At 40.6% G+C, this 24,642-nt stretch overlaps 1 protein-coding gene across 2 annotated transcripts in view; it reads left to right on the top strand.

The window, feature by feature from the left end:
* Positions 1-425: 425 nt before the first annotated feature.
* RPTOR (regulatory associated protein of MTOR complex 1) overlaps positions 426-24,642 on the top strand; it is a 302,464-nt gene continuing 278,247 nt past the window's right edge. For both annotated transcript variants that reach the window (XM_081899559.1, XM_081899558.1), the window contains exon 1: positions 426-2,032. In XM_081899559.1, the coding sequence (XP_081755685.1) occupies positions 1,871-2,032 (162 nt within the window). In that variant the 5' untranslated portion in view covers positions 426-1,870. The remainder of the gene's footprint in view (positions 2,033-24,642) is intronic.

Here is a 24,642-nt window from a genome sequence, read left to right as displayed (position 1 = left end):
ACAGTAAAAAATAAAAAAAAATATGTTGGCGCGTTTTCAGTTAAGTTGGGAAGTTGGCATTCTCTCCCCCCCCCCCCAATTAAGGATAATTAAACGAATTTTGGTTCATTTTGACAACATCCCCCCCCATATTAAATTATGAAGATCAGGGTGATCTCATCGCCTTATCTAATCTATCTATCACCCAGTAATAGCTGCCCTATTTCTGAAGCTGGGCCAAGGCTATTTCCTCTGTGCCGCCCCCGTAGCTCTGCCTGTTGCGGGCGGCGGCGGGTCCTCGTGCCAGGCGGCAGCTCGCGCGGCTGAACGCCGTCATGTCTGTTGCCGCGGCAACCCCGGCGCTCTCGGCCCCTCCCACCACCTTTGCTTCCAACTCCTTCGTATTTAAAAGGCGCCTGATGCGATATGAGCCGGCCGACGGCCCGTCGCCGCAATGCATTCTGGGCCTCGGCAAAATGGCTGCCTCCTTGGTGCGCTGCTGCTGAGGGGAGTTGGGCTGTCCGGCAACCCGGGACGTTTTCCTTTAAAGCTTCCCGAACCCCGCTGTCTTGGGGACTTTTCTTCACGCGAAGAGGAGCCATCAGCTGTCCCGAGACGGGGGACACGATGGGACCAAGTGGGCGCCCGTCGCGGCAGCCGGGCACAGGGCAAGTACCTCCACGGGGGTAGGACGTTCCTTCTCGGCCACCAGAGACCATAAGCTCTCGGAAACAGGCCCAGTCCTGCTCCTGAGCCCGACTGCACCGCCAAGGGCTGGACTTTGTCGTGAGTGAGCCCCCTTTCCCCTGCATCCTCCGAGGATAGGGATAGCCGCGCCTGGAGCAGAGGCGACTTCGGCTAAAGCTGCAAGCTCCATCTTTGCTTCCTATTATTTTGTCTGTAATAGAACAGACATCCCGACCCCACATTCTTAAGAGTTCTGCCCTGAACAGGGTACCACGTTGTAAGGCTATCCCGCTCTGACGGTTCCCTTGTGGCAAGAATCCTGTGCTAAGAATCTCCATATTTGAATCCAAAGTAGACCCGCTGAAACTCTGTACACCCCCCTGCAAATGTTGCCTTAACGAGGACTTAGATGAACAGCAGTTCCCACAAAGAATTCCCACTGTTGCTAGAGATACAAGAGGTTCCTAATCTGATTCTCCACCCTGGATAAGAACTTTTGTCACTCATCGTCTCTTACATTGCCTGCAGTCTTTTTGTGTGGTATAAAGCGTCAACTTTAACCTAAACAAGACTACCAAACATCCTGCAACTATAGTAGTATTTACATCTTGCCCATTGATTTGCAATGTTTAGACCACTTGGCTAGATTCCCAATCATACGTCACATTCTTCTACTGAAAATAGTTCTATGCCCATCTTCTAAAACTTTCTTCTGAATGAATATTCATTGATATCACTTCTGCTGGGTTATGTCATAATTTCTGTTGTGACCAAGAACCACATATCTCCCTAATTCTGAAATAACAGTGACAGTGAACTATATCTTATTCCTGAAGAAGGCAACAACAACAACAAAGGATTTAACATATATATCTAACCCATGAAGCTAGAGGGTGATAATCCATTTGCTATCAGATACTGTTACTTGTCCCTTGTTTAAGGATTGCAGCACTTCTTAAATTTTCTCATCCCAGATAGGAAACCCCCAGTTGCTGAGCAGGGAATATTGCAACATTCTCTGGAACAGTAGCACTTGCAAATCCACTTTAAAAACGGCTCCTTTCCTGCATACAGCTCCTTCCCAGAAAACATCTTCTGGGAACAAGAATTGCCAGATTCCTTTGTCCTTCCAACTACTTTTTTCTGGACATTGTGTTGGAGCAGAGGTTTCTGATCCCTGGTTACATTAGTTCCTTTTCTTCTGATGGAGTCTGACATGCTGCAGTCCCCCCTCCTAGGGCTTGGGGAAGAAGATGAGTCGGACATGACTGACTGGAATCTGCCCTTGGCCTTCATGAAGAAGAGGCACTGTGAGAAAATTGAGGGCTCCAAGTCACTGGCTCAGAGTTGGCGGATGAAAGACCGGGTAAAGATATATAGTAGCAAATTTTATTTGAAAGGGAGATTCTAATTTTATTCTTTGCTTGCTTGAAGTCTGCACGTTGTCCTTGGGTACGCCCCTGGACCTTTATCATTTTGTTTAGCTTTGAATACTTATAAACAGTACAAGTCAAGTTGCTAAATTATGCATTTGGTTAAATAATGCTTTAAATTGTTTGTCATTTGTCTCCAGTCTTATGCATGAAAGAAACAAAGTTAGCTGTCTTGCGGGGAGTTCACCTAACAAAAACTGTCAGTGAAAGCCCCCTGAAATTGGCTCAGGGAGGTCAGGAAAACCCCCAGAATATTGCCCGGGGTGGGCGTGGGGATTGTTCCATCTGAGAAGCTGATATACTTGCACAGACAGGATACTCATTATAGTGTGATGCTGAATTCCACCCTTGGTCCATTAGAAAAAAACTCCACAGTTGGGTAATAATCAGGTTACACATAACTGTTTATTTAAATAGTTAAAAATGTTGAGGTGTTGGAATCTAAAAAATAAAAGGTAGAAATAAGATGTAATGATAGTGATAGTGAGAAGGCAGTTTTTTTCTATGAGAAAATTAAAGTAAAAAGGCCTTACATGACCCACCTATTTAACAACATCATAAAAGGGACCCCTATCCCCAAAACCTGGACCTCTTCCAAAATAGTCTCTATCCCTAAACCTCTCAAAGATAGCCTCAAAATAGAATCATACCACCCAGTTTCATTGATAAACCAAGACTACAAGATATTCACATCAATCCTAGCTAACCGCCTAAAAATCTTTCTGCACAAATTAATCACCCTGGACCAGGCAGGCTTTGTCCCTGGTCGCAACATAACAGACCCTGTTAGGAAACCACTGAATCTGCTGGAACACGGCAAAATGATGATCATGTCCCTAGACCAGTGTTTCCCAACCTTGGATCTCCAGCTGTTTTTGGACTACAGTTCCCATCATCCCTCACCACTGGTCTTGCCAGCTAGGCATGATGGGAGTTGTAGTCCAAAAACAGCTGGAGACCCAAGGTTGGGAAACACTGCCCTAGACATCCTTAAAGCTTTTGATTGCTTAGAATGGAAATGTCTGTTAGCAGTATTAACTAACATGAAATTTGGCCCCAACTTCCTACAAACCTTCAAACAAATTTGCTCCCAAGCCCTTAGCAAAATGTAGAATTAACTATGTGGACTCCAATACCATAGCAATCCAAAGAGGCACAAAAAATGGATATCCACTGTCCCTATTCATCTTGGCCCTGGAGCTCCTAGCAATCTGACTCCAAGCAGCCCCAGATATCAAGAGTGTGGAAATAAAAGGTAAAACATACAAACTAGGGCTCTCTGCAGATGCCCTGATGGTCACAACACCAGACCGCATAACACAGCAACCACCCTAATTAAGGAACTCTACACATTCACAATGGTGTCAGGCTTACAAGTAAACTTTGCAAAATCTGAGGCTATGTGCTTCAATACCCCACCCCACCACGCACACTCAAAAGGAATTCACCAGCATCACAAAGATAAAACACTGCTGCACCAAATTCAGGTACCTAAGGGTTCAAATAACCAGAAACCTCAACAAACTCTACCTCCACAATTACAAGTCCCTGTGGTGACAAATCAACAGAGACTTGAGGAAATAGAACAACACCAACTTCACCCTTTCAGACAAAATAGCTATGATCCAAATGATCACCCTCCCAAAACTAGCCTATTTATTCCAAATCCTCCCAATCTGGATTCCCCCAAACCAACTCCAGAAGTGGCAGATAAAACTACACTTGTTTATTTTCTCACACAGAAAGCCAAGAATAAGCCCCCAATACCTGCACCTCCCTTCAGAAGGAGAATGGGGGGAATCCCCAAAATAGAATCATATTACATTGCCAACCAAGTACGCCACATAATCCCGTTTATTCTAGAAGATGAGACGAAACAGTGGGTCCACTTGTAATAAAATGAATAGAAAGAGAAACTAGCTAGTTGACGCTGACATGAAACCCCATACAAAATAATATAAGCCTCATCACCCCACCCCTCCTCTCCCCAACCTTATACCGTACTCAGCACTAACGTCTCACAACAAATGTAACTGATTTGTAAGAAAGACTATACAACCTGAAAAAAGAGTCAGTGCATGTAGTTTTGTAAACCAAGAAAATCTTTAATAATAAATAAATAAAAACCTGAGGAGTTCATTCAGCATTAAAGATTGTGTGCTGAATGTGGTTTCTTCGTGTGCTGCAACTGCAATGTTGTAAGTTGCCACCTAGTTGCCTGGGGGCACTTCTTGTCTTCAGTGGTCGTCAGATGACTAGTTAATGATAAAGTTATGTTTTCACTATTAATCTGAAAAGTATAGATTAAGCTATGGGTTCTACTGCAATAAGAAATCACTGTCATTTTTATACTACCTGAGCACTTGTTTCATTTATAAAGCACAATTTTAGTAAGCAGATTATTGTAAGATCCTTTCATTCTTTGGGTAAAATTGAGGGTACATTTCAAGTTTTGTTTAAGCTTACACACTGAATCTATAGTGTGGGAAATATTTTTGTAATACAGTATAAGAAGATAAAAGCAAACAAAATTTCTTTGTAACATCAACCTGCCAGCCCAAAGAAATGTTGTTGACATTGGAACTTTGCAGCTTGGAACATGCTATCTTTATTTTGGGATATGTGGTGGGTTGTTTTGTTAGAATTTAGGTGACATCAGTGTGAATTGAGTCCACAGATGCAGTTCACTGCTGCTGCTTTTTGCATAGCTTGACTACTAGCTTGCTTCTCTGTGGATTACAGCTAATTCATTTCTGACTTTTAATTGGCATAAAGAGCCTATGATTAGGAAGATTCCCTGTATTTAGCTGTTTTGTTTTATTTCCATTGCCCTTTTATATTTCATTTTCATTGTCTTATCCTTAAGAGTGTCACATGGCAGGCATTAACTATTAGTTCAGTACAGTATTTATTTTTTTAAAAAAAAAATACTTTAGTCAGTCATGGGTAGATTCATGGATACAAATGCTTAGAGCTGGAGTAGAACTTTGAGTTGATTCTTGAAAACTTTGTTTCTCCTATGTTTATATCTCTGCCACCCATGTAATTGTAGCATTGTAGTTTTTTGTTGAGAAGGGGTCACAACCTAGAGCTATTATATAATGGGACACATTGAAACCTATATAAGCTTTGATTTAGGAATTCTCTCTAGCCTTTAGGTTATACTTGCTACATTTATCTTTTAGTGAAATAATTAATATGAGACCCTGGTTATAATATTGGAATAGTTATGGGGTAATTTTATATTATGCTCTTTTGCAAGATCAAATTATCTGAGTATTGAGCTAGTTCAGGGGTTGGCAAAGTTTTTGTGGCTTGGGCTGGTTCATGGTCCCGCAGACGCTGTGGTGGGCTGGAGTGTGCATGCACGCACGCATGCGCAAACGCTATTTCCGGCACTCCTTCTGGTGCGGAGGAGGCGTGCGCAGCTTCCCATTGACCGCAGGAGCTTCCTGCAGCCAATGGGAAGCCGGCCAGCGTTGCAGAAGGTGATCCTCGTTCTGCTCTGCGCTGGTTTAGCGCGGTGTATGGGAGCCTACTGAGTGGGCGTGGGGGTCCATGGACCTGTTAAATGACCCCCATGGGCTGCTTGTGGCCCATGGGCCTTAGGTTGCCGAACCCTGCGATAGTTGATACATTTGGTTTTAAAAATAAACTATATCCTATTTTTAATTTGGAATATAATCCAGAGTTTATATAGCACCAATTTGGAAGACACCATTTTTGATTTACTACTGCCAATAATAATTTTAAAATGTTTAATGACACCACTGTTGGCGTTCTGCAGAGAGGGCAGAATACAGATTCTGGGTTATATAAGAGGCTTTGGATCAAGTGGATCCAAAGCTCTCCTATTCCTTTGGCACATAGCCTTGATGGGGGAGACGAATGCTAGCCTTTGTTGTACTGCTTCCCCTTCTTGGCAGCTCTCTTGATTGGGTGGCTCTATGGCCACAGATTTTTCTTTCCCACCCCTCATTAGATTAATCCTTCCATGTGTAATTCTGCATATATAATATATAATAGATTCTGAGTAAACCTGTTAGCGATCCAGTGATAATGCTGTAACACTAATCTCATGACAATAAATTGTAATACTTTCTTAAAATGGTGATAGTCACTTTAGCTGTGTTATTTTGCCTGACTGACAAATAACCTGAAACCTTATGGAATAAGTTTTCATTGTGCTGCTGTTTGGTGGCACAGTTCCATTTTAAGAAAAAGTCATTGATGAATCTAAACAACATAGTTAAGTATTCACTACTCTTTGCCCAGAATTCTGTAACTTAGCAGAGGGTTTGCTCTTCGTAGCCTAGATCCAAAGTATCTGTATGCGATCAGAATGACACTCCTTTGATCTATTATTTATTCAAAGAATCTTTTTTTATCACACAGAGTAGGAATTTCACTTTGAATGTGGAATTAAATCTCATACTTCTGGTAGCAAAGACTTCATTAAAATAAAAGGGTCTTGAATGTGTTGGATTTTTACTGACAAGTTGCTACCAAAGTCAGAGCTTTTAAATTGAGCCACATTTTACTTATATTGATTTTTAAAACAGATCGGAAGCAAAAAAAATCTGGTTGTAGTGGTTTCATTTTAACAATCCTCCCCTCCCCTGCTGGTTGCCTTACTTACCTCCTAAGTAAGAATTAAAATATTCCCTTCATGGGAACAGGCAGACCGTGGGTTTCTATGGGAAAGCAAAATAATAGAAAGGGCTGTTTTAATGGACTAATAGAGCTGACTGGTGTCTGAATGACACAACATCTTCCTTAGAGCCAACAATAATGGATAGATTTACCTGCCATTTCAGTATCAGAACTATGAATAGAAACCTTCACATTTCAAAAGATTATTGCTGAAGGTTATAATAGTCCTGCTGATTTATAGCCTGACCTTCCTTGCTGGCCAGTACAAGTCTTCCTGTTGTACCTTTGGTTGGGGTTTTTGGACTTGTTCAAACACTGTTGGCAAGGGGGAGAGCGGTACAACAATTTTGTATGGAGGAAGGCAGGTATTTCTTAAGGATCATTGCTGCCTATTCCCTCCCTCCCCCCCATATATATATACCGTATTTTTCGCTCTATAAGACGCACCGGATCACAAGACGCACCTAGTTTTTGGAGGAGGAAAACAAGGAAAAAAATATTCTGAATCGCAGAAGCCAGAACAGCAAGAGGGATCGCTGCGCAGTGAAAGCAGCGATCCCTCTTGCTGTTCTGGCTTCTGGGATAGCTGCGCAGCCTGCATTCGCTCCATAAGACGCACACACATTTCCCCTTACTTTTTAGGAGGGGAAAAGTGAGTCTTATAGAGCAAAAAATACGGTATATATATATATATATATATATATATATATATACATACACACACACACACACACACACACACACTGCTGTACTCTACCCTTCTCCAGTCAGTGATTGGATAATGCATTGTAGTGCCAGCTTTTCTTCTCCCCTGGTCATAGAATGGTACATATAGGCCGCAGCCCCAAGATTAAGAGTCTCTTGCCAGTGCGGTATAGTGGTTAAGAGCGGTAGACTCGTAATCTGGGGGGACCAGGTTCGCATCTCCGCTCCTCCACATGCAGCTGCTGGGTGACCTTGGGCTAGTCACACTTCTCTGAAGTCTCTCAGCTCTACTCACCTCACAGAGTGTTTGTTGTGGGGGAGGAAGGGAAAGGAGAATATTAGCTGCTTTGAGACTCCTTCAGGTAGTGATAAAGCAGGATATCAAATCCAAACTCCTCTTCTTCTTCTTCTTCTTCTTCTTCTTCTTCTTCTTCTTCTTCTTCTTCCAGTGGAGCTATCCCAGAAGTACCTTCTCTGTTATTCCATTGAGGTAGCTGATAACAGTAGCTGGAATTCATGTTAAAACATGTTTATAAATTGTCAGTCAGGACATTGTCAACACATTGTGCTTCTTATTGTGAGATATTTTAGAGATAGCTCGGGTCATATAAGCTGTCTTTTAAGGTAAAGGTAGGCAAAATATTTTTTTAAAAAAGCAATCCTGGCTTATGTTTTGAAGTAAGATTTATAAATGCAGATATTACTTATGAATAAGCAGGTTTTTTTATACACTGCGAAATGGTTGAAGAGACTATGCAGTGGTACCTCAGGTTACAGATGCTTCAGGTTACAGACTTTGCTAACCCAGAAATAGTACCTTGGGTTAAGAACTTTGCTTCAGGATTGGAACAGAAATCACACAGCAGCAGTGGCGGGAGGCTCCATTAGCTAAAGTCGTGTCTCAGATTAAGAACAGTTTCAGGTTAAGAACGGACCTCCAGAACAAATTAAGTACGTAACCAGAGGTACCACTGTAGTTTTATAATGCTGTTGTAGAATGTGTGTGTTGTTGCTTTTTAAACTCTTCCTACTATAGAATGATATTTTTAAAAAAAGACCTAATGATATTTAGCTATTCTGGAGGACGAGACAAACTTCATTGCTGATGTGTTGCTTTACTCTACACAACTATGGTGAACTTTCCTGAGCATAGTGGTTCAGTCTGTCTTTTATATTTTCAAGAATGGGCAACTTGCTGGGCAGGAGCCAGAAAATGGAAAGCATATATACAAATATAGTTTCAATATTGATTGCTTGTTCAGATAAGTGCCTGCTTAGTAAATGGTGAATCTATCAGCTTTGCCATTTATCAGGAGCAATATTTGCATTACCGTCTGTGCTTGAGCATTGCTTAGCTGTTTGTTTTGTTTTGTTTTAGTCATCTGAATGAAGTTTTGGAAGGCAGTTGCACATGGATGTCCATGATGCAATTTCCTGAAAGCTAAACATTCTGTGGAATAGGCTTGGGCGATGTATTGATATATCACCCAGGACCGGTATGGGGGGGGCAGACCGTGATGGTGGTTTTGCTCAGTGGTATATCACTAGTGAAGCAGCTGCTGCTTCTGAGTCCCATTGCTACCAGCGCAGTGATGGTGAAACAAGCTGCAGCTGGCTGCTGGAGGCAGAGGAACTCAGAGCCGTAGAGGTAGCCTTAATCCTTCTCCTGCTAGTATGCAAGTGGGAGAAGAATTGGGGCTCCCTCAGCTGAGGAGCAGAAGGCTTTGCACTCCCAGGCTTAGGTGCGCGGATAAGACCCTGTCCTTCTGGATGGACGGAAATTTTGCTCAGAGCCTTCGTGCTCCCTGGCTGAAAGGGCCATGCCAGCAAAGATGAAGGGAGCCCTGACAATGGAGCCTGTCAGGTTCCTTCGCAGTGCTTCCTTCGTCTTGCTGGCGAGGGGGGGGGGGAGCAAGCGGCCTGTTTCTCCTATGAAAAGGAGGCTGATTGCTTGCTCCCCATTTCTTGCCAGTGAAGCTGAAGGAGCCCTGTGAGGCTCTGTCAGCGACGCTGAAGGAACCCTGCGAACCGAGCCTAACAGGCTCCATTCACACGAATCCTTACGTCTTCACTGGCAAGGGGGGTTGGTGAGCAGGCGGCCTTTTTCTCCCAAGAAAAGGAGGCTGTTTGACTGCCCCTTGCACCTTGCTGGCGAAGGCGCCTTGCAAACCGAGCCTGTCAAGATCTGAAGCTGTGCTCCCTCCGTCTTGGGCAGTGGAGGGCTAGCTCAGATGGGGAGCAGGAGCCTTTGCACCCCCCAGCTGAGCAGCAGGCTGGAACCAGCTGCATTGGCCCCGATTTGCAAGGTGCTGGGGTGAAAGCACCTCAACTCCTGCTGAAGCAGTTTCACCCGGGGCCTTGCAGGCTGGGGTGAAGGCAGCTCTTTCAACATCGCGGTTTATCGCCAAACCGCGATGTTTTTGCTGGTGATACACCACAATGCTGAAAATTTAATATCGCCCAGCCCTATTGTGGAATGTGGAGGTTGAAAAAGCAAACCAAGCAGTCTCAAGCAGCTGATTGAGGAATCTAGTGCACATTGTCACCATAGCCACAGTGAGAACTGACCTTTCAGGATACATGTGGCTGTGGACTACCTGCAGAGTCATGTGAATTATTAATATTTTTCATGGTTTTTTTCATTTTTTATGCTCTTATTTAATTCATCAATGCTGAAATATTTGATCTCCTTTTTCTTAAATGTTATCTAAGCCTCTTACAGATTTTTTTCAAGCTCTTTTGGAAACAACTGAGTAAAATGCAGATAGAGTTTATGTGAACATCTTTGTTAATTGAAAATACTTGTTAATGCTTTGTTAAGAATAGAATGTTGTTATTTATTTGGACCAGCATACAAACCTCTTTGACTTGAGTCAGGGCCAAATAGCACAATGTATATGTTTGCCTGATGGAATTGCCATTGTGGATAGAGAAGCCTGGGGAATGTCAGGACTTGCTGGTTTGCGGTAGGATTTGTTGATTTGTCTTGTATCGACACTTTCACTAGAATGAAATTCCTTAAGTTGGGTATAAAGCTTTGCCAAGTTAAAATGGCAGGAGTTCCCTAGCAACTCTTTGACCCAAGAGGCTCATGGAATGAAGATTCCTTTAAAAATTCTGTATTCTATTCCAGGGACCTCTGAGATGTTAATTATTTGGGAGGGCTGGATGGAAAAAGAGATTGGACTTTGCAGCTTCAGCAGAACCCATCCTATTTTCGCTGTCCTTTTTTTAGTTCAAAAAAATAGCCCTGTCTTACGCTTTGCGATAAACTTTGTAAGTATCTTTGATATCCATTGACTGGCTTTGTGCATGGTGCCGTGAAATCATGTTAACTAGGAATTAGTGTAACAGAACTAAACTGTCAGACTTCTTATGATGGCTTGATTGAGTTGACAAACTAATAAAAGGTATCATATGAACACTGGAGTGTTAGAAAAAAAGACTTCAGATAATTAGGCTGTAAAGAAATGAAAAGCTATGCTTTATGGAAGACCTAGAAAGAAGGTTTTTAAAGCACACATAAGGCAATGAGGTATCAGAACACAACTAAGCCTGTGTGGTGGTTTAACCAGCAAGAGTTAAGACTGTTCCTTTGATAAAGGACAGCTATTATTTGTAAATGATGTACTGATAACAGAGTTGGAACAAAGTAAGCGCTGCTAAATTGAGTATTCTGTTGCAAAATGAATTACAACTGGCTATCACTGTAAATAGTTAGGTAATGAACTGAGTAAAATATTAACTGACTGATTAGGTGACTAGATCATGTATTTGTTAATATATAAAAGCAAGTTTGCATTTCACCCCAATCTGATGAGGGCAAAGGGAGATAATGTGTTGGAGAGGTATAGTCTTCCTCCTTCCACTTCCAAAGGCAGCTTCTGAGTTTCAACTGTCTGTGTCCTGCCACTGCTCTGTGTTGCACACCTACTTCCCCCTTCCTTGTGTTTGTGTATTAATACCATATACAGTGGTACCTCAGGTTAAGTACTTAATTCATTCTGGAGGTCCGTTCTTAACCTGAAACTGTTCTTAACTTGAAGCACCACTTTAGCTAATGGGGCCTCCTGCTGCCGCCGCACCGCCAGAGCACGATTTCTGTTCTCATCCTTAAGCAAAGTTCTTAACCTGAAGCACTATTTCTGGGTTAGCGGAGTCTGCAACCAAAAGGGTATGTAACCTGAAGCGTATGTAACCCGAGGTACCACTATATAGGTGTGTGGTGTGTATGTGTGTTCATGACACTTTGGCTATTGCCATTGCTTGCATGCAGCTCTTGGAGAGGTGCCAAACCTTCAAGTTGAGCCATGGGCTGAAGAAGATTAGTCACCCTTCTCTTAGTCAAGCCATTGTTTCTGCAGCTCCTGTCCAGATGTTGCACAGACAGCTGCTGCCTCTGCTGGAGGTTGATCATTGGTTTTGTTTTAAAAATGTAAAAAATCCATACCTGGTCCCAGCCGGATAGTTCTTTTTATTCTGCCTACGAATAATGCTTGCTATAAAAGGAATTGCATTCAGGAAGTGTTGTGTTAACAACTAACTGTAGAACCTATCCATCTGAATATGCTTTTAAGAAGGAATTTTGCTCCAGAATGTTGCCAACATTTGAGTCATAAAGTATAAATGCATTTTCTTATTTGTTAGGGCTATTATATCTGGAAAACTATTTCAGAATCTGTAAGCAGCAGCTTTCTTGTTGCCTCAGCTTGTTTCCTTGAAATTATTATATTTCAGCACCTTGGAAAAAGGAATCAGATGAAAGGATGTACGAAGTGAGTAATATATAGTGAAGCAGAACGATTTATTTTGAAGGCGTTAAATAGCTGTAGTGTGGAGTCCCATACTGTTTGTGTGTGTGTGTGTGTGTGTGTGTGTGTGTGTGTTTGTGTGTGTTGGGGTGGGGTGGGGAACACAGACGGGAAATAACCCTATTAGTCTTCAAGAACAGCCAGCTAGACTATTGCTTATCCATGCCAGTTTGGTGTCAATTTTCAGCAAAAAATGCTGCTTTAAAACACAATGGAACTGAGGAATAGACAATAAATATTGGCATGCACAATGCTGGTCACAGATCAGGCACTTGAAGTGAAATATTGAAAGATAAGGCAGTGTTAGGCCACAAAGGAAAAGTAGCAAATAAATGGGGGCGGAAGAAAATATTATTTGGCAGCATGCTTTCTCTAAGAAGAATTATTTGTGCTTGTCATCTGTCTCAATGGGCAGATCTGTCATGTAACAGGCAGGGTCCCCCCCCCCGCCTCTGTGAGGTTTTAAGTAGCAGTTTTCCCAGTATATTATTACTTGCAATATGCTAATGTTCTCCAACAGAGTGTTCTCTTAGACTGTCTGAACTCATACCATTCTTGTTTAGCAAGATTGCTTAATAGATAAAAACCAGTACAATAAGCACTTCTAATCCTTCCTAGCAGATTGCCCAATACTTGTGTTCCACAATGCACACATGTTAACCTTTGAAATGGCTCTTGGTTTCCAGTATGATGGGTTTTATTGGTCTTTCATGACTTGAATGACTCGTCATAATGATTAATCTTTATTAACACCCTCCCTACCATGCTTGCAGTCTTTTTGCTTTAGGTTATGCTTTTCAATTAGGTAAAAGAGTGCAATATAATCCTATTCTAGGGGTGGATGGAGTAATTCTCCCTGAACTGGGTTTGTCACCTGGTAATAGGATTACTGGTGATAGTGTCCCTTGCATGTCTGGCCAGATCTGTGGAAAGGAATAGGTAGAGTCGGCTCTGCCCTCCTCCCCACTGTGATTCCTTTTTAAGGCCTCAGACCTTTTTAAAACAAGTAACCTGCCTTTTGTAGTTCAAGGGTTGAAGTAGTGAAAAAGACTAGTAGTGGTGGTGGTTATAAATGAATTATTTGTATTTTTGTTTAATTTAGTAACAGAAACTGTTGCCCCTTTTAAAAATAATGTGTTGAAGGGTTTTAAGAGAATTTATGGGCAGAATATAGGATCTGGACTGCCTTTCTTTCAGTATAATAAGTCTGGCATAGTTTAGCATGGAAACTGATAAAAGGGGTGAGGATTTCCCTACTCTTGATTTGTCATCTTCACAAGACTAAAAAGTGGGATGCTAATATTTGGAGGATGCCTTGGAAGACTAAAAAGTGGGATGCTAATATTTGGAGGATGCCTTGGAAGTCAACAGACATCTAGCCTGATAAGCAAAACAGTTAAACAAAAGGAACTAGTAGAGGCAGCTCTACATTTGAAATCTGAGCAGAATACAAGACTGGAAGAAATGTTGACAAAGGGTTGCTTGACAAAGGTGAGGGGTTCCTGATCAGGAAGCGTTTTGTCTAGCTTTGTACAGGGAAGCAATTGTGTAGAAATGGCTTAAAGAAATGAATTGACCTTTCTTAGATGGCCTTGTGAGTTTAGTGGTGAGCAGATCTCCCAGATCCAAGACTAGCACATGTGACTCTTCTTTTTACTGTTTTCTCTTCCTTGGGCTCTCCAAACTGGTTCCAAGGTGCCTCTTTTGAGCCATGTGCTGCTGAAGGTGATGCAGATCTTCCTGCTTGCTTCAGAATTTGAATCTGATGCCTGTAGAAATACATTCTGTGTTCACTCACTAGTTTCTAACATATTTACAGTGGCTGTAGCTGCATAAACTGCTTAACATCTGTTGTATCCTAAAGCTGGAAGTGCAGGTAACTGTAGCAGGCATTATAGACGGTCTGCATTTTGAAACTGACTGTGGGAGAGTAATGTTCATACTTGATCTCAGGGTGAGGAGGATGTGGTATGAAACACCAGCTAGCTGGATCTGATTTAGTTTATGTTGATCTCCAAGTGTTACATTTCTTATTCATCTTTGGATGATGACTGTAAAATATATTCACGGAAGATGTCGTCGGAGTGGGTCATCCTTGCACATTTCCTGTTTACAATTTGCCACTGTTTGACTCAAGCTGGACAATTTTGTGTGATTAGAAGAGAATCCATGTTCTAGAATGTTGAGGTTTTATTTATTTGTGGGATTTACATCCCACCTTTTACCACGAGTGGCTTCAAGGCAGCTCACAGTGATAAAACATAATAAAAAAAGCAACAACCAGACAAATCCAACATTGCTCAAGCAGACTTCCCACAACCCTGTGGAGCAGACTATTCAGGTACATGGGGGCTGCAGGGGGAGGAGGGGACTCCAGTCATGAGACTTCACTCATGAATGAGCTTGCACAAGGACAACTTTGGATATAATAAGAATAAGCATTTAGATAATAATAAGCCACAGTCACATAGAGAACAGCAGCACACTAACAGATAAAAACTATTGCATCCATTAAATAACCATAAATACAAAGCATGAGAGAAAAGGATAGCCTTTGGAGCCTAAAAGCTTGCCTTAGGTAAGACAAGCACTAAGCTTGGTTGTGATCCAGCATTTATTAAATAAATGCTTGTTTTCCCAAGCATTTGCTGATTCTTAATATCAAGCTTTAAGTGATTTCCCCCCTACTGTGGCTTTTGTATTTATAATCTTAATGTATTTATGTTGATTTATTATAGTATATATGCCCATGTGGCTTTCTTTTTTTTAATGAAGGGCAAGATTCAAATAATTTAAATCAATAAATGGAAGTTAAGAGATGGAGTCAGTTGAATGGGTTACATAATTTTCGGCGTACCTACATAAAAGTAGCTTCTTTTTCCACCTACCTGAACTCAAAAGCTGATGTCTTCAGAGGCCCTTGTTCAAGTGCTATCTTAATGGGTAGGGAAGTTCATGTGGAAGAAGTCAATTCTTTGAGCATCCTCACTCCAGGCTGCTTAGGGAATTAAACTTTAAAACCAGCACTCTGAATTGTATCCAGAAACAAATTAGAAACCAGGGATGATTTTTTAAAACACTGGATTTATGCTGTGGGCAGCATGTGTTAGCAAACTATCCACTGCCTTCTGCACTAGTCAATCTACTAGTGGTAGATTTAAGAGTGGCTGGGGAGGCCCAGCCAGATGGGTGGGGTATGTATGTATGTATGTATGTATGTATAAATTATTTATTTATTTATTTATTTTCTGAATAAAAAGCTGATTCTTAAGGGCCAAAATGGAACACCCAAAATACCATTTCCTTCATTTGAGAATTCTTTAAAAACAGCACCTCTTTCATATCTAGAGCTTATCTGGATTTCATTACGGTTCATTGGGGCGTTTCTCTATCTAAAAATCTAGGGAGATTATAATTTTATTGCATAACATGCAGAGTATGAATGACTACCTAAAATAGTTATGCCTGTGCAGTAGACCAAAAAACTTCCTTCTTTTACTTCCTAGAGAACTTTCTTGGTTTATAATTGTGTCTGCTGCTCTAGACTACAGTGAATGACCATTTCTTAGAAAGCTTTGCACTGAAATTTGCAGGATTTTAATGAGTGGTATTCTGGATATTAACATGATTCAGGATGTGTTAGAGCTGCTTAAGCTTTTTATGAACAGTGACCTCTTCACATCCTGAAGAAAGGTTAAGTTCCTCTGCATTTATTGCATAGTAACAGTTTTTTTCTGTAATATTTAGGCACAGTTTTATACTTAGAAAACATGCAATAGACATATCCCTGACAGTAGATTATGTTGATTGAGAAGGGAAAGTTAATAGTGTTTTCAAGTATGTATACAAATGCCTTTCAAAGACATAGTCTTTGAAATATAGGGGTATGTTTTCTGCATCATGAAGTAGCTCGAAGGTCTTGGATCCTGAACACATTTATTAACTTGGAAGTAAGTTCCATGATATCAGTGAGACTGTGTGAGCAGGCTTGTGTATATACATACACCTTTTATTATCTCCTTACTGTGACATACAGTTTGATGACTTGTAGAGGAACATACGTTGACTTTTTCCATACTGTGTCCGAAGTAATATCTAGTGACTTGAAAGCTCTGTCCACAGTGCTTGATCTGCATTGACACTTCAGACATGCAGGCCATCCCTTGATGTTGCATCCATCACATAATGAATGTGTTTCTTTGAACTTAGCAATACTCCATGGTAAATGTTTTAAGGACCAGGATGCAGGAGCTGGGATAATTAAAGTATGCTACTCTTGTAGTGGAATGGCAAATTATTCTCAAGGACAGCTTGATGTTCCTGAAAGCTCATGGCTAACATGGCACCATGTTCTTCAACAAGTACTTTCTCCTGAAGTTCTCGCATTACATTCCTTGTTTCATACAAACCCTTCAGTATTAATCTGATTTCCATTTTAAATTGGCATAGCGACATAAATGAGCATTGCCATATTAAAACTGCAAGAAGAAAGGACACTGCATATGTAAGATGTTTATGTGCTGTAGAATTGGAGTTATGTGATTTCCATTGTGATCTGAAATAAAGTATGCCTTTTTTTAAAAAGGAGGCTTTGGGTATCTCAGTTCAAGTGAGCAGATGTTAGTATCTTAAGAATATTGATTTTCATTTATATTGTCTTCCCTGAAGGTCCTCACCTGTTGGTGATAGAGATAAAAGTGAAAATGGAAGAGAAGGGCATTTGAAACAGTAGATATAGTTCTCCACCTTTATTTGACCTGAACATGCAGATGAGTGTCCTCTCAACTGAACCCTAATCCTCACTCCCCTGTTCTCTGACATTTCTCTTGTTTTACTTGTTTCAGACAATAACATCTTCTTCAACAAAATATACATGTACCATTTTATTCCTTTCTTCCTATTTTTTGCTGTAGCCTAACTTCAAGCTTCCTATATTTTCTGTTAAGGCAGATTTAGCTTCTTACTATGAAATAGCACTGCCCCTTTCTACATTTATGTGCTTAAGCTCCAGCTGATACTGATTACGGAATAGTATATGCCTACATGTGCAGTGTTATGCTATTGATACAGATTTATTGGTACAGATTTCCCCTCTTCTTAATTTGATACAATCAGTATTCTATGCCATCCTTACTATGCTTTACAATTTTGCTGAACATAATTTCAGTGGTGGTACCTCGTTATTTCTCTAATTAGTAGCTATTATTATCTTTGTGGTGGCTTATAAATTCCAAGCCAATTCATGGTTTGTCCTTGAAGTATCCTAACAACAACATTATGAGGCAGCTTAAGGATACTGCATTAAATTGTATAATTAGTCCTCTTCCACAGTAGCGTAAGTCTATCATTTGCATTTGTTTTGCACTTGGTCCAACATTGATCTGTTTCTTGTTTATAGATCTTATATGATCATGCATATATAACCATTTGATAAAAAGAATTTTATAATAGTTTTCTGTTATGTTTAAGCTGAGCCTTTGATAAAAATAAATGACACATTTCTTCTGTTCCTTCACAAGTAGTTTAGAAATCTATTTCCTCTAAATTTGTCCATGGTTTGCAGTAGATAATATATTTTAGTTAACAAGCCTTTCTTTACGGCAACTTCAAAAACTATATGTAACTTCATGAAAATTACATGCAGGTAAAATGGCTAATTGGTGCAAGTCCTTTGTTGTGTTCTAATTTCCCCTAATTGGCTTGTGGTGATCAATAGTTTGCTTTCCCTTACTGTATAGGATTTTGATAGAAAAACATGCAAAGGCAGTTTTACATTAACTGGAAGAGAATACTAATATTATCTCAACAAATATAGCACTTGAATTTGTTTTACAAGTGTTTCCTTTTAGGTCTGAGAGTATGAGATAAAAAATATTGAACCGTCTTCTATTAATGGAAGCATGCCAGCTTTTAATTTAAGGGGGTTCCTTTGATACACACGCAGATTCTCTGTGGCTTGAAAGTTTGCATCAGCAGGTAAAATGGGAGACAATAGTTTAATAACAGCAGCATCCTGCTCTCTCTCTCATAAAACCATTGAATTCACACCTAGGTACTAGTCTTCGATTCTTAACATAATTATCAAACCTAATTCAGTAATGTTGGATAAATTAGCTTTTTCTATCTTTTGGGCCATTATTAGTAATATGATTAGCATTCTATATAGCTTATATCCATGTTACTAAGAAGTTACTTCTGGGATGATTCTATGACCCAATGGAGATAGCATCTGCAGATAACTAAGAAACCACTTATAGTAACCTGACATGGACCCAAATAACGGCTTAGGGCCTAGGTGCTTACAAAGATGAAGAGGTTAGCTATTTCAAGGTTCCTGAGGTAAAGGTAAAGGGACCCCTGACCAATAGGTCCAGTTGTGACTGACTCTGGGGTTGCGGCGCTCATCTCGCTTTATTGGCCGAGGGAGCCGGCATACAGCTTTCGTGTCATGGGGCCAGCATGACAAAGCCGCTTCTGGCGAACCAGAGCAGCGCACGGAAACGCCGTTTACCTTCCTGCTGGAGTGGTACCTATTTATCTACTTGCACTTGACGTGCTTTCGAACTGCTAGATGGGCAAGAGCTGGGACCGAGCAACGGGAGCTCACCTCGTCGCGGGGAATCGAACCACCGACCTTCTGATCGGCAAGTCCTAGGCTCTGTGGTTTAACCCACAGCTCAACCTGTGTCCCATTTCAAGGTTCCTAGCTCAGAAGAATTTAGAGGTTTTTTTAATGTAAATAACTAACCGTTGTGCAATATCATAAACTACCTTTTAAACTCGACCTTAAAAAAACTCCAGTTTGTGTAGTACCGGAGGAAGGAGTGACTGTTATGGAAACATTATTATTATTTATTAAATTTGTTTACCACCCTATACCCGTAGGTTTCAGGGCACTTTACAAGATGAAATCACAATATAAATGCACAAAATACATTATCAAAATAAAAACAAAAACAAACATATAACAACCACCCCTCCAACACATTTTAAAAGGGCATTGGATGTCAGCCAGCCAAAGGCTTGGTTAAAGAGGAATGTTTATGCTTGGTGCCTAAAGATGCAACAACAACAACAATTTATTATTTATACTCTGCCCCCCTGGATGGGTTTCTCCAGCCACTCTATAATGAAGATGCCAAGCAAACCTCTCTGGAGAGAGCATTCCACAAATGGGGAGCCACTGCAGAAACTCTGTAGAAACACATCTATAGGCTTTTGGGTACACAAAGTGTCTTTGGATCCTGGCCTTTGTAATGATCAGTGCCAGGCCTTTATTAAATTATTGCAGAATGTCTATGATCTCAGTAGTGTAGTTCCTAGTTTGGTAGAAATGGGGAAGCATTATTTTTTAAAAAATTGATCTATTTAACTGAATCAGTACTAAAAGAGCTAAAATAAAACTTCCTTTGTTACCTAGCAGTACCTTTTAAAAAATGAGTACACATAGTAATTTGTCCACTAATTTAAAGTAAGATTCTGATTTGCACAGAAGATAGATTTTTTTAGAAGCAAAACTTTTTAGAAGATTTAATTTTTATCTATTAAAATGTCTTTGGGTATTTTTTTCTAGTGAATACAAGTCAGCACTGGATGTGAGACATGGTTGTTGGATTTTGCTGCTGTAATTGCATTATGTTCCTGCTGTACTAAATCACTGCAGCTCATTAGTAAAAGCAAGCCTGTATTAGTCATAGACCATCACACTTTCTTTAGTAAGAATAAACCGCCAAGTTGTAATGTACTTGAGTGTTAATTAAAAAGTGATTAAGCTATAATGTTGCTTGCCTTCTTGCTGGCTTGGGCGGGCGTTGACTCTTGGGAAACACTGTAGCAAAAGAGAAAACATAATAGCTGTGGTGACAAAACACTTTAAATTCTGGAACCAAGAGGTCTTAGGAAGGTTTTTAGAACCAATCTCTCAGCTGCCTCCAGAGTTTGGCATAGAATTTCAGATATGCTCTCCAGCGAATTGCCTTTCCATCTTTTTATTATTATTAAAAAAAGAGTTAACAAACTATTTTTTTTCAATAAATAATATTGTTTATTGATTTATAAAAGAGAAATTATGCAGGTGAATTGACGTTGCAAAATGTTCAAAACAAAGCCTTTCAATACCATACATGGTTCAACCCAACCAAATGGTAAAGAACAGAAAAAGAATGTTAAAATATTTTTTTTAATCAATAAATTTATAAATTTTGATTCATGTTTGATTCATTGGTATTCCTTTAGCTAATTGTGAGCCACTTTTAGACTACAACTCCCATCAGCCCCAGCTAGCATGGCCAATGATCAGGGATGATGGGAGTTGTACTCCAGCAACATCTAGAGACCCATGCTTGGTACAGAGTTCATTCAAAGGATCCAAGAGTTAGTTTCAGTGTTCAAGTTCTCCTCTCTCTCTCCTCTCTCTCTCTCTCTCTCTCTCTCTCTCTCTCTCTCTCTCTCTCTCTCTCATCTGCATTTTACTAGCAAGTCATAGGGTTGCATCAAACACGGCTGGTTCACTGGTGCAAGGAACATTCAAGCAGTGGGACTTTCGTTTCTTCTCCTGTCCCCTCCAGCCCCCTTATGCACCCTAAAAATGAGCTATCAGCTCTGGAGGTTTGATGGACTCTCCAAAGCAGATTTGGGGGTTGAGGGTGTACAGGTGGAAGCAGAATACAGTACAATAAATGGCAATTTCTTTGCACCAATGGAGCCTGCTGGCTCAGCATTGGATACATTCCACAATCTTTTACAATCAGGTTTAGTAGATTTTTAAACTAAGTGTGACTGTGGCACAGTGATGCCTTTTACTATTGAGTTTCCAATCGATGGCAAATTAAAATTTGCATACTTGATGCAGCTATAGAACCTGCTATTATGCATTTCCATTCTGGCCTTTGGAACTGAACAGTGGTTAGTTTATTATGGTGTTATTGTGCCATTACAGTGTGCTTTTTGTGTCTACAATTTAATCCCATGATTCTTGCACCATACCTGTAATTTATAGCTGTTTTGTTCTCCTCCGTGCATTTCTTTCCTTTGAGAGCAGAATCGTGGCTGTTTTAAATGATGGTTTTGATTACAAATAAAGCACTTGTAAAGCTCTTTCTGCAAATTTCCAGTAAGCGTAGTTGGAAACTTAATCTGTATTCTAGCAAATATTACCTTCATTTACTGTTTTGGAGAACTATATAAATGTATGCAAGATGGTGATGAAAGTTTCAAAAAGTGTTCCTTTTTTCTGTCAGGGCATAGCATTTGTTTGTTAATGTGACAATAGTTTAAAAGGAAAATGAAATTCATCTTTAATAATCCTGTAGTAATATATCCATGATTTGGAAAGATCTTTCACTGTCAGCTGAGTCACTCCTTTTGATGCATCCTGCTGTGTGAGTGCATAAATGAATCAATTACATTGACATTATTAAAACAACTTTGTCACAAACTAGAGCTCATTGCAAATAAATCATAATGTGTATTTTGCCATTATTTTCAATTTGACAGTCTAGAATTAAGGCAATATTTTTTAAAATGCTGTGCAGCATGGGATCACCTTGACAGAGTGTGAAATCACAAAGGGAGATATGCAGCTCATTCAGGCTTTTGCATGAACATGGAATTGTTTAGATGACATTTGTCATTTGTGTCTAATTTGCAATTGTTTCCATGCTAAGGTGGTGCTGTGTTGAATTGAGTATACTATTAAATTGCAAAAAGAAGGATCACCCCCATATTTCTGGACATAAGTATTAGGAAACTTGTTTTCACACATTTTTGGTGCCAATATAAGAGAGGGCAATTCATAGCAATGAAAGGGCATGTCTGACTGGCTCAGGGTGGGATAGGTCAGTCTGACTGGCTCAGAGGAGGAGAGTGGAAAGGATGCTGCCAACAGGGAGGGGCTGGAGAGGACACACTCCCCCTCCCACTCCTGCTAGTTCCCTCTTCTGGAGCAAAGGGTTTCCCTTGCAGTGGGAGACACACACCCCATGGAAAAGTACATGCCTCCAATCTCATCCGAATCTCATAAGGAGAAGGAGTCTTGCAAGTGAGCGCATCATTTCTTGCCTTTAAAAGCTAGTGAGGGGAGCATGCCCATTGGTCAAGACATCATCATAGGTTTGGTTCAGTTTCAGACCCTGATGTTCTTCTTGAACACTTAGCCATGCTGCTGGTGATCTGTACCTGTACTTTGTTGTTGTTGTTTAGTCGTTTAGTCGTGTCCGACTCTTCGTGACCCCATGGACCAGAGCACGCCAGGCACTCCTGTCTTCCACTGCCTCCCGCAGTTTGGTCAAACTCATGCTGGTAGCTTCAAGAACGCTATCCAACCATCTCGTCCTCTGTCGTCCCCTTCTTGTGCCCTCCATCTTTCCCAGCATCAGGGCCTTTTCCAGGGAGCCTTCTCTTCTCATGAGGTGGCCAAAGTATTGGAGCCTCAGCTTCAGGATCTATCTTTCCAATGAGCACTCAGGGCTGATTTTCTTAAGAATGGATAGGTTTGATCTTCTTGCAGTCCATGGGACTCTCAAGAGGTCTCCTCCAGCACCATAATTCAAAAGCCTCAATTCTTCGGTTCTTTATTCTTTATTCAAGGCTTACTAGTATGGTATAGTTTTCCCAGTAGTGATGTATGTAAGTGAGAGCTGGACCATAAAGCTGGACCATAAAGAAGGCTTTCTTTATGGTCCAGCTTTATGGTCCAGCTCTCACTTACATACATCACTACTGGGAAAACTATACCATACTAGTAAGCCTTGAATAAAGCTTTATTTATTATGTGTACATTCGAACCTCTTTCATTGCATTGTGATGGGAGCCAGGACGCTTTAGGGTACATCTTAAATGAGTAAAAAGTGATCAAACGTCCATATGAGTCCGCTAAATACTTCAGATGCTTGTCTTAAATTTATCAGTAGACGTTATGGGTTTGTTCACATCCATGCTGTAAAACAGCATCAGTAATGTAGTTGGCAGTACAGATGTCAAGTATATGAGATGTTGGCAGTCCTGAACCATGTATGAGGAAGAACAGGATACAAAAAATTAAAAAATAAGTAATTAGCTTTACTGCTGGAGTAAAATACAGCAGTATGAGAATATATGTCCGAACACAGTTTGATGTAAATAAATATCTTCATACCTCATACTTTTTTCCTTTTTAATCCTTGCAGTGTGGTTTCAAATTGATATGTAATCTGTAACAAGGAATAATGGTTGGTAAATATTAAGGGGCTTGAATTTTCTGGGTCATAAACTTAGAGGCTCAGATCCTGTACAGACCCTGAAGTTTGTGTCACCTTGGAATCCTGAGGAAAGGTAAAGGTAAAGGACCCCTGAATGGTTAAGTCCAGTTGAATTCGATTTTGGGGTGTGGTGCTCATCTCCACTTTCAGGCCAAGGGAGATGGCATTCATCCACAGACAGCTTTCCAGGTCATGTGGCCAGCATCACTAATTCGCTATTGGTGCACAGAACACACTGATGAGTCCCAGAGTGCACGGAAACGCCATTTACCTTCTCCTTGCAGCAGTACCTATTTATCTACTCACACTGATATGCTTTCAAACTGCTAGGATGGCAGGAGCTGGGACAAAGCAACAGAAGCTCACCATGTTGGGCAGATTCGAACAACTGACCTTCCGATCGGCAAGCCGGTTGGTTTGGACCACAGTACCACCCATGTCCCCTCCTGAGAAAAGGGGGAGGTTATGTGTGGGGGTTATATTTTCAATTTTTTTGATTGTTACATCTGATAAACAATTATAAATTGAGGTGAAAGGATATCATTCTCTCAGGGTTCAATACACATTGGGCTATAATACGTGGGAATAATTCCCTGTTTGGTGCTGCTGCTCTGCAGGTAAAGGGAATTGCCTTGCTGTCACAGGTTAGGATATGAACAGACTGGTTTTAGAATTTATCAAGGTCAACAGCCTTGCTGTGATACATTGGTTTTTGCGGTGTTTGTACTGCTGGAGGACATCTCTGCCAGGAGCCTCTCAATCTTTGGTTTTTTTCTTAGGCTTGAATTATAATCCAGGCAATCTTCTTTCTCAGAAGAAATTGCTATTCACCTTTGGGCAAGTGGCAGACTATGCAGCTAATATATTTTATCTGCAGTACCTTTTTGCTGCTGTTGCTTCCTTCATTGGACGGCTTGCTGTATGGCTGGATAATAGTGGAATACTGTACGCCTTTCATTTGTATTGCTTTCCTCACTATTGACTAAGCTACTGCTTCAATATCTTGATAGCTTGATTCTGTGGATTGTTCCCAAAGGTTTCAGTATTTGCGCAATAGTTAAATTGATGAAAAAAATGTCATTCTCTTCTTTCATAGTTCCTTAAGATTTTTGCCTTAGGTATGTTTTTCTCTGCATT

The sequence above is a fragment of the Podarcis melisellensis genome, assembly GCF_964234715.1.
Source record: "Podarcis melisellensis genome assembly, chromosome: 2".
In the NCBI taxonomy this organism is placed as follows: Eukaryota; Metazoa; Chordata; class Lepidosauria; order Squamata; family Lacertidae; genus Podarcis; species Podarcis melisellensis.
This window is presented reverse-complemented; position numbering and strand designations above follow the sequence as displayed.